At 38.6% G+C, this 11,546-nt stretch overlaps 1 protein-coding gene across 1 annotated transcript; it reads left to right on the forward strand.

Annotated features, from left to right (window-relative positions):
- The first annotated feature begins 7,387 nt into the window (after window positions 1–7,387).
- LOC136163568 (olfactory receptor 4C3D-like) lies at window positions 7,388–8,314 on the forward strand. The gene has a single exon (XM_065927971.1). It carries the CDS (start codon window positions 7,388–7,390, stop codon window positions 8,312–8,314), a length of 927 nt encoding a protein of 308 aa, XP_065784043.1.
- Window positions 8,315–11,546: the final 3,232 nt, after the last annotated feature.

Consider the following 11,546-nt stretch of genomic DNA (forward strand, 5'->3'; position numbering starts at 1 on the left):
GGAAAGGAGCAGTGGCTGCGCTTTGCTAGAGCAGCCGTGAAGAGATACCCCAAGTCCAAGGTAAGAGAAACCCAAGTAAGACAGTAGGTGTTGCAAGAGGGCATCAGGGCATCAGAGGGCAGACATAATAAAACCATAATCACAGAAAACTAGCCAATCTGATCACAAGACCACAGTCTTGTCTATAACTCAATGAAACTAAGCCATGCCATATGGGGGCCACCCAAGACGGTTGGGTCATAATGCAGAGGTCTGACAGAATGCAGTCCACTGCAGAAGGGAATGGCAAACAATTTTAGTATTCTTGCCTTGAGGACCCCATACACAGTATGAAAAGGCAAAATGATAGGATACTGAAAGAGGAACTCCCCAGGTCGGTAGGTGCCCAATATGCTACTGGAGATCAGTGGAGAAATAACTCCAGAAAGAATGAAGGGATGGAGCCAAAGCAAAAACAATACCCAGTTGTGGATGGGACTGGTGATAGAAGAAAGGTCCGATGCTGTAAAGAGCAATATTGCATAGGAAGCTGGAATGTTAGGTCCATGAATCAAGGCAAATTGGAAGTAGTCAAACAGGAGATGGCACGAGTGAATGTCGACATTCTAGGAATCAGCAAACTAAAATGGACTGGAATGGGTGAATTTAATTCAGATGACCATTATATCTACTACTGTGGGCAGGGATCCCTTAGAAGAAATGGAGTAGCCATTATGGTCAACAAAAGAGTCCAAAATGCAGTACTTGGATGCAATCTCAAAAACGACAGAATGATCTCTATTTGTTTCCAAGGCAAACCATTCAATATCATGGTAATCTAAGCCTATGCCCCAATCAGTAATGCTGAATAAGCTGAAGTTGAACAGTTCTATGCAGACCTACAAGACTTTTTAGAACTAACACCAAAAAAAGATATCCTTTTCGTTATAGGGGACTGGAATGCAAAAGTAGGAAGTCAAGAAGCATCTGGAGTAACAGGCAAATTTGGCCTTGGAGTATGGAATGAAGCAGGGCAAAGGCTAATAGAGTTTTGCCAAGAGAACACACTGGTCATAGCAAACACCCTCTTCCAACAACACAAGAGAAGGCTCTACACATGGACATCACCAGATGGTCAACACCGAAATCAGATTGATTATATTCTTTGCAGCCAAAGATGGAGAAGCTCTATACAGTCAACAAAAACAAAACTGGGAGCTGACTGTGGCTCAGATCGTGAACCCCTTATTGCCAAATTCAGGCTGAAATTGAAGAAAGTAGGGAAAACCACTAGACAATTCAGGTATGACCTAAATCAAATCCCTTATGACTATACAGTGGAAGTGAGAAATAAGTTTAAGGGCCTAGATCTGATAGAGTTCCTGATGAAGTATGTATGGAGGTTTGTGACATCATGCAGGAGACAGGGATCAAGACCATCCCCAAGGGAAAAGAAATGCAAAAAGGCAAAATGGTTGTCTGAGGAGGCTTTACAAATAGCTGTGAAATGAAGAGAAATGAAAAGCAAAGGAGAAAAGGAAAGATATTCCCATTTGAATGCAGAGTTCTAAAGAAGAGCCAGGAGAGATAAGAAAGCCTTCTTCAGCGATCAATGCAAAGATAGAGAGGAAAACCACAGAATGGGAAAGACTAGAGATCCCTTCAAGAAAATCAGAGATAGCAAGGGAACATTTCTCGAAAAGATGGGTTCAATAAAGAAGAGAAATGGTATGGACCTAACAGAAGCAGAAGATATTAAGAAGAAGTGGCAAGAATACACAGAAGAACTGTACAAAAAAGATCTTCAAGACCCAGATAATCACGATGGTATGATCACTCACCTAGAACCAGACACTCTGGAATGTGAAGTCAAGTGGGCCTTATAAAGTATCACTATGAACAAAGCTAGTGGAAGTGATGGAATTCCAGTTGAGCTATTTCAAATCCTGAAAGATGATGCTGTGAAAGTGCTGCACTCAATAAGCCAGCAAATTTGGAAAACTCAGCAGTGGCCACAGGACTGGAAAAAGTCTGTTTTCATTCCAATCCCTAAGAAAGGCAGTTCCAAAGAATGCTCAAACTTTCGCACAATTGCACTCATCTCACACGCTAGTAAAGTAATGACAAAATTCTTCAAGCCAGGCTTCAGTAATACGTGAACCTTGAACTTTCAGATGTTCAAGCTGGTTTTAGAAAAGGCAGAGGAACCAGAGATCAAATTGCCAACATCCGCTGGATCATCGAACAAACAAGAGAGTTCCAGAAAAATATCTATTTCTGCTTTATTGACTACACCAAAGCCTTCGACTGTGTGGATCACAATAAACTGTGGAAAATTCTGAAAAAGTTGGAAATACCAGACCACCTGACCCACCTCTTGAGAAACCTTTATGCAGGTCAGGAAGCAACAGTTAGAACTGGACAGGAACAACAGACTGGTTCCAAATAGGAAAAGGAGTACATCAAGCCTGTATATTGTTGCCTTGCTTATTTAACTTATCTGCAGAGTGCATAATGAGAAACGCTGGGCTATAAGAAGCACAAGCTGGAATCAAGATTGCTGGGAGAAATATCAATAACCTCAGACATGCAGACGACACCACCCTTATGGCAGAAAGTGAAGAGGAACTAAAAAGCCTCTTGATGAAAGTGAAAGTGGAGAGTGAAAAAGTTGGCTTAAAGCTCAACATTAAGAAAACTAAGATCATGGCATCTGGTCCTGTCACCTCATGGCAAATAGATGGGGAGACAGTGGAAACAGTGTCAGACTTTATATTTTTGGGCTCCAAAATCACTGCAGATGGTGCTTGCAGCCATGAAATTAAAAGACACTTACTCCTTGGAAGGAAAGTTATGACCAACCTAGATAGCATATTAAATAGTAGAGACATTGCTTTGCCAACAAAGGTCCGTCTGGTCAAGGCTGTGGTTTTTCCAGTGGTCATGTATGGATGTGAGAGTTGGACTGTGAAGAAAGCTGAGTGCTGAAACATTGATGCTTTTGAAGTGTGGTGTTTGAGAAGACTCTTGAGAGTCCCTTGGACTGCAAAGAGAACCAACCAGTCCATCCTGAAGGAGATCAATCCTTGGTGTTCATTGGAAGGACTGATGCTGAAGCTGAAACTCCAATACTTTGTCTACCTGATGCAAAGAGTTGGCTCATTAGAGAAGACCCTGATGCTGGGAGGGATTGGCGGCAGGAGGAGAAGGGGACGACAGAGGATGAAGTGGCCAGATGGCATCACCGACTCGATGGACATGAGTTTGAGTAAACTCCGGGAGTTTGTGATGGACAGGGAGGCCTGGCATGCTGCGATTCATGGGGTTGCAGAGTCGGACATGACTGAGCGACTGAACTGAACGGAACTGAACTGAGTCAAACTAGGTTTAGTCACAAGTTTTCAGTTATCCTAAACTCTTTTCATGTGTGACACATGTTCATAATGACCAGATTCTCTGAAACCAGTTGACTGTTATGTCCAATTTATTTTTCTTATTAATGAAGCATATTTGAACCTTTTGAGTGAGGCTGCTTCTATGTAGGAATATTCCTGAGTCAAATTGCATTACATTCATTTACAAAGTTATTTCAAATGTTAGTACTGATTTCTTTCAGTAGATAATAATGCTGAGCTTTACAGTTGGTGGCAGCATAAACATGTAATGTTTACATGTTACAGCATAAGCATGTTTACTCCTAAAATATTAATTTAACAGTAAGGATCCTGGTCCAGGATCTAGTGAACTAGCATCTTATTTCCCCTTGGCAAATGGCTTTTTTAACCCCCATCTTCTATTTCCTTGTTACAAATTGTCAATAGTATTGCCTGTTTTTTATTGCATATGGATGTTTTTCAATTAAATTTAAATGAAAAAAAAGTTACCATCTCTGAATACAATTGAAGAGTAAATTATTTTCATCATTATCATGTCAATCTAAATTCAGAATTGGCACAAGGAACAACTACTTTGAAAAATTACTGTAAAATTTACCTGATGAAGTGCCAATATTATAATAGGGCTTAGAACTGATCACTCAAAGTAAATCTGAAGGCAGTATTTAAAAAGTATGACTGGCATGGATTGTAGATCAATTTAAATATTATAATAAAACTTTAAAACTCAGATAGTTGACAGCCTAAATATTTACTTATACAATACTAAATATTCAATATCCATATTAAGCTCATTTGTTATAAAAAACCTAATTTCATAAGTATTCAAATGTGTTTTCCTCTTATAGCATTTGACCTTCATGTAGACTCAAGGAAAAGTTCAAAATTAAAGATGAGTACTATAGAACTTCTCCTCCACTGTTGTGTTAATTTACCTGAAATACTTGAATCATTGGCAGAGCTGCTAATGATGATGTAATGCCTCTGAGGTCCTGTTAGCCACAGCTAAGGAACTTTACAGAATTTGCCCAAACAGGATATATAGAAGTGCTTTGAGAGCTTATCCAAAGATACCACTTATAAATCAGAAAGTATGCTTACTGTAGCTGGGTTAGTTAGTATTTTGCTAGTTTACAATTTTACTTCTTTCTTGGTGAAGCAACTGTTGCCAGAACCTATGTCAGACATGTTCACAGGTGAGCCTTTTTTTTCCCCCCAGGAAACTGTGTAATCATGGACTCTGAGAATTAAATATAACTGACAAATCATATAGTTACCCCTCATCCTCACCTGACACTGAAACTCCTTTTTCATCATACGAAACATCAAGAATGACAGACTCAAATACAAAACACCAACTTAGAAGTAAAAACATCTCAGGGCCTCTTTGTATTGATATGATTTTAAATTAGTTAGAATCATACTGCAATTAGTTAGAATTAAATTAGTCAGAATAATTATACAATTTAAAAGAGCATCTACAATTTTCTTGACTTTACAGAATGTTAGTATGATATTTCACAATTTTTAAAAGCACCTGTTAAAAACTACACATTGATTAAAGAGATGCACTATATTGTAATCATCTATTTCTCCAGTGTGGAACAATCCATATCATTTCTAAATTTTCCACTGGTCATAATAACTGTGTTGAGCATACTGATAAATATTAATATTTCTTCTCTAAAAATATTTTCCATAGGATTTATTAGTAGAAAGAGTATTGTGGAGACAAAGAAATATGAAAAAGTTATTTCTGCTTCTTCCTAGTTATTTTAAAAAAACTTTAGGTAATTGCATCTAAACCTTGCTTTATGTCATTTCACTATTTTCTAATCTGTTGGGGGTCCCACCTCAGAATAAGGAAATGTAGTGGGATTGCTGCACTTTATTTCCACATATGTATAAGACTTAATTTGGGTGATTGCACAATACACCTCTGTACCCCCTTATCTTGGAAAAGAAAGACTTATTTTTTTGTAGAATATATTTCATTATATTTATATTTTCTCATCTCTTTTTGTTGAGAAGTTATGCTGCCAGATTTCTCATTCTTTTAGTATGAAGTATCCTGTAACCAGGAATGATGATGTTGGGTACTATGGGAAGACAGGAGAAGAACGCATGAGAATGCATGTAGCAGAAACATAAAGAATGGGAAACTCATGCTTATTATGGAAGGATGCCTTGCTGCTCTTTGGTAATTAAATTTCAGCAGTTAAGTGTGTTTAACAGGGATGCTGTTTATGACTGTGTGAACAGTATATATTAACATGCACACTAATCTTCCAATAGAAGCTTATTGAATAAGTGAACTTGTAATAAGTACTTATCACAAGTAAAAGGTTTTATATATGTTTCTGATAGTCTGTGTATTACAGTTGTTTAGTCACTAAGGTGTGTCTGACTATGTGATCTGTGACTGTAGGGTGTTCTGTCCATGGAATTTCCCTGGCAAGAATACTGGAGTGGGTTGCCTTTCCATTCTCTAGGGGATCTTCTTGATCCAGGGATTGAACACACATCTCCTGCTTTGGCAGGCAGATTCTTTACCACTGAGCCACCTGGGAAACCGAGTCTGTGTGCACATTTATATGTATAGTACATTATCTGTTTTACCTAGAAGACTCTTTTGTTCTGTTCTCTACATTAAATTTTATTTTTAGAATTCTGAAAATAAGGATTTCCTTTGCTTAAAAAAATTCTTGTGTACTGAACAACTTCATGCAAATTTTTTTCAATCCAAGTCTAGAGAAGTTAGCCTGAATATGACTAAATATCATTATGTTAAATTATATGTAGAACAGAGTTTTACAGAATAAAAATATCAATAAAAATGCCATAATTATCTTGAAAGTAAAATGATTCAATAATATATTCTTTCCCAGAGGCAATGAATTATTTTCATACTTACCCCATAAAGGGTGTCAAAAACTATTAAACTAGAAAGCACTGCCTTTCAAATGTTTATGTTTCTCATCAAGTAGAGAAAAATGATAAACAGAGCAAGAGAAAAAGAGCACTAATCCCCCTTAGGTTTATAGTCTGGTTGCTGTTGTTTAGTTGCCAAGCTGTGTCTGACTCTTTTGGGACCCCATGAACTGTAGCTGGCCAGGCTCCTCTGTTCATGGGATTTCCCAGGCAAAATTACTAAAGGGGGTTGCCATTTCTTTCTCCAGGCAATCTTCCTGACCCTGGGACTGAACCCGGGTCTCCTCAATTGCAGGTGAATTTTTTACTGTTGAGTCACCAGAGAAGCCCTTACATTCTGGGGAAGAGTCATACTCTTACCCATGGAAAATGGCAATTCACAAAGTATTTATGCATCATCTAGTATCATCTAATAAGTTTCAGGTACTGCAGACACTATTCCAGGCACTGAGGTAAGTGAGGAAACACCCTTGAATAGTATGTGTGTTCTGAAAGGGACCAGACAGAGGGTGTCACCAAGGACTTATAATCACTTCCCAAAACATCTAGTTTATGACAGATATTTATTGATAATGTCTTCCTTTCCACTGCTGGAGTCAAAGTTTCAAATGTAAATACCCACGAAAGAGAAAATAACTCTTACTTGTGGGCAGCACTTCTCAGCTTACAAGATACATCTGGGAATTATAATTTGTAAGATGATAGACACAGAGGAGGGCTGGAGTCATGGAGTACTGCGATGACTTAGAACAGCACATGGAGTTGGATCCAGAATGAGAATCCAGGTCTCATGTAGAGAGCCCAGTGTTTTCTCAGTAAACTGCACATCAGATCTTGCCCCTATAGATGTTTTACAGTTGACAGGGGACAGGTGTCTGAAGCTAAAAAGCCATCCTGCAAGAAGTAGGAAGACTTGAAAGAAGTACTGGGACAAAAGTGCCAAGGACACGCTCCACTGTTAAAAATGACTGCACTATTTTTGTTCTTAGAAATTCAGACCACAATCCTTTCATGATTAAAAGGTATCACCCTTTTTTCCGTTGTAGGTAATTAGGGGCCCAGGAAAGATGGTTATTTCCTAAATGGACGTCCTTACACTGCCCAATAATGTGACTGAATTTGTTCTCCTGGGACTCACGCAGAATCCACACTTACAGAAAATACTCTTCATTGTCTTTCTGTTCATTTTCTTCTTCACTGTGCTGGCCAACTTGCTGATTGTCATCACCATCTCCCTCAGCCCCACGCTTTCTGCTCCCATGTACTTCTTTCTCACTCACTTGTCCTTCTTTGATGCCTTCTTCACCTGTGTGAGCACGCCCAAATTGATCATTGACCTGCTGCGCCAGAGGAGAACCATCTCCCGGGGTGGCTGCCTGACTCAGCTCTTTGTGGAGCACTTCCTGGGAGCATCAGAGATCATCCTTCTCATCGCCATGGCCTATGACCGCTATGCGGCTATTTGCAAACCTCTGCACTACACGACCATCATGCGAAAAGGGCTCTGCCAGCTCCTGGTGGTGGTATCCTGGATCGGGGGGATCCTACATGCCACTGTGCAGATTCTCTTTATGGTCGACTTGACCTTTTGTGGCCCCAACGTCATTGACCACTTCATGTGTGATTTCTTCTCCCTGATGGAACTTGCCTGCAGCGACACCTACCGACCCGGAATGGTGGTGGCAACTAACAGTGGGGGCATGTGCGTGCTTATTTTCTCCATGTTGTTGGTCTCTTACATAGTCATCCTGAGCTCCCTGAAATCCCATGGCTCTGAAGGCAGGCGCAAAGCGCTCTCTACGTGTGGCTCCCACTTTACAGTAGTGGTATGCTTTTTTGTCCCTTGTATATTAACTCACTTGCGCCCTGTAGCCACTTACCGTACAGACAAGTGGGTGGCTGTGTTCTTTGCAATCTTTACTCCCATGCTAAATCCTATTATTTATACAGTGAGAAATGCAGAGGTTAAAAATGCCATGAGGAGTTTGTTGAAGAAGAGAATAACTTAGAGTAGTCATGAGCCAATTAAGTGATCATTTGTGTACCTAGGGAGGATTGTGCCCGTTGTAAATTGTGAAATAATACTAAGAATTTGCCAACCACTGGCAGAAAATAAATGTCTAGAATCTAGTACTTATTGATGATTTAATGACTAAGTATATTTTAGGCATATTCATACATGTTACTGCACTTTACCAAGGCTTCAATGTTCGTGTTCATAGATTCAGATTAGACAATGGAAAGAACAAGCATAAACCCCTACTTTGGTGACTGTAGAATAAGTTTTTACTCCAGAGTCTTACTGCTGCTTTAGTAAATTCTTCATATATGTTACTTGGATGAAATTGGCTTTTTTCATAGAATCTTGATCTCAAAAAAATGTTTTTTTCTCTTTTTTGCTTAGTCTGTGTTAAAGCAAATAGGGGACAGAAATTCTTCAGCAGATACATGGGGAAGGGACATGTGAGTGTGGGAATCACAGCTTATGTTTTTTCTTAATGTACTTTGAATTTACCAAAAGCAAAAAGGGAGACACCCACAACAGGAAAAACAGATAATTCATAATCTATCTCTAGTTCTTCTTTGGAATGAAAAATAAACCAGAAAATTTGAAGTTATTCAATATGCTCTTATTTTCTTAACTTCGTGGATCACAGTGTTTCTTGAATATAAGGGGAAGATTTTGTCTTTCTATAAAACTTGAAGAAGCATTTGAAAAAAGTTAAGCATCTTTTACAAATCTCAACATAAAAGCATAGTTAGGTTCCAAAGCTGTTGCTCTGTAGGCCTCCTACAAATATTAATATTTACATTAAATGAACACTTTAACTATCAGGTACATTCACCTCAGTTTATATATACATGTAATAAACTAATGGTTCCATTATCATTATCCTCACTTTACAGAGAAGCAAATTGAAGAGGTTACAGAGAGGTTTACTAATCTACTTGACTCACAAAACTCTTCTTCCACCGTAAAATGTGTGAGAAGCTTTTGTAATGAACACAACTTCCTTTCAAAAGTTTCAGCTGTAAACTTCCAATCTATGTCTTTAAAAATCAGTCTTATTTTCTTTCAAATGAGAAATAGTGCCTATGGTTTGTGTAAGTCTACAGATATGATCAGCAGTCTTAAAGGTTTAGTTTGTCCTTCAAGACTATGATGTCAATATGTTCTAGCTTTATCTCACATGTAGGCATGTACTTTAGCATTGCATTTTTTCCCCTCATTTTGAAAGTTCAACTTATACCACTTCTCTTTTACAGAAGACCAACTATTATGGTCTTTCTTTCAAAATGGTATTGGTGTAACATAGAAGCACCCTAGGAGACCTCCGAGAATAGACTCCTGGCCATGTCAACTACTGCCCTTTTGTCTATAGAAAATTTCTGCCAAAGAATAAATTTAATCAGAGAAGTAAGAAAATGCAGAAGGAAAGGAAAATAGTCAAGAAAAACAAAATGATAATAGTTTCACCATTAAACAAAGTCAATAACCTTTTAGTTCTTGTTATAGGTCTATATAAAAGATTCTGAGCTATGTTCTTTGCAGACACTGGAACTCCTACCAGGTGCAAGAAACTAAATGCATGCTGCCCAGAAGATGCAGACTTTAGAACCAGACGGCTGATGATGTGACTCCCACTTATCTCACCACCAATCAATCAGAGGAAAGTCCATGAGCTGTACAAGCCCTGCTTCTGAAACACTGTGACTCTTCACTACCATCTCCAAGGGGGACACACATTCTTGAGGGCACTAGTGCACTGTGGTCCCATTTGCCAGTCAAAGCAATAAAACTATTTCTTTCTACTTTACCAAAAATTTTGTCCCAGAGATTTAATCTGGCAACACTGTCCAGAAGCCAAATTTCTGCAACAATGGTAACCAATAATGGAAAAAAATCTGAAAAAAAAAAAACATATATACACACATACACAAACACACATATACATATATATTTATGACTCTCTCTCTCTATATATATATATAACAATCACATTATTATTCACTTGAAACTAATGCAACAATTGTAAATTAACTGTACTTAAAAAAAAGAAAAACTGAAAAAGTTAAAAAATCCACCAATATTATTATGATAATGGATTTTTTGGGAGTTCAAAAAAATTCCCTTCAGTTATATTTCTATTAGCTAAATTAAGCATTGATATACATCTTCATAAAAATGAAGTGGCTAGGGTGAAATTTCAGAAAGTGGGAGATATCTGCAATGCTCCTCTATCCATTTAAAGAATATCTGGTCATCATACATTCAGTTCAGTTCAGTCACTCAATCGTGTCTGACTCTTTGTGACCCCATGGACTGCAGCACACCAGACTTGCCTGTCCCTCAGCAACTCCCGGAGATTACTCAAATTCATGTCCACTGAGTCAGTGATGCCATCCAACCATCTTGTCCTCTGTCATCCCCTTCTCCTCCCGCCTTCAATCTTTCCCAGCAACAGCGTCTTTTCCAGTGAGTCAGTTCTGCACATCAGGTGGCCAAAGTATTAGAGTTTCAGCTTCAGCATCAGTCCTTCCAATGAATATTTAGGACTGATCTCCTTTAGGATGGACTGGTTGGATCTCCTTGCAGCCCAGGAACTCTCAAGAGTCTTCTCCAACACCACAGTTCAGAAGCATCATTCTTTGGCACTCAGCTTTCTTTATAGTCCAACTCTCACCTCCAAACATGACTACTGGAAAAACCATAGCTTTGACTAGATAGCCCTTTGTTGACAAAATATTGTCTCTGTTTTTTAATATGCTGTCTATTTGGTCATAGCTTTTTTCCCAAGGAACAAACATCTTTTAATTTCATGACTGCAGTCACCATCTGCAGTGATTTTGGAGCCCAACAAAAGAAAGTCTGCCAATGTTTCCACTGTTTCCCCATCTATTTGCTATGAAGTGATGAGACCAGATGCCATGATCTTAGTTTTCTGAATTTTGGGTTTTAAGCCAACTTTTTCACTCTCCTCTTTGACTTTCATTAAGGAGCTCTTTAGTTCTTCTTCACTTTCTGCCACAAGGGTGGTGTCATATGCATATCTGAGGTTATTGATATTTTTCCTGGCAATCTTGATTGCAGTTTAGGCTTCCTCCAGCCCAGCATTTCTCATGATGTACTCTGCATATAAGTTAAATAAGCAGGGTGACAATATACAGACTTGACATACTCCTTTCCCTATTTGGAACCAGTCTGTTTGATTTATCACTGTACCTGGAAAAGTAGGATGC

This window comes from Muntiacus reevesi, chromosome 3 (genome assembly GCF_963930625.1).
Source record: "Muntiacus reevesi chromosome 3, mMunRee1.1, whole genome shotgun sequence".
Lineage (NCBI taxonomy): Eukaryota > Metazoa > Chordata > Mammalia > Artiodactyla > Cervidae > Muntiacus > Muntiacus reevesi.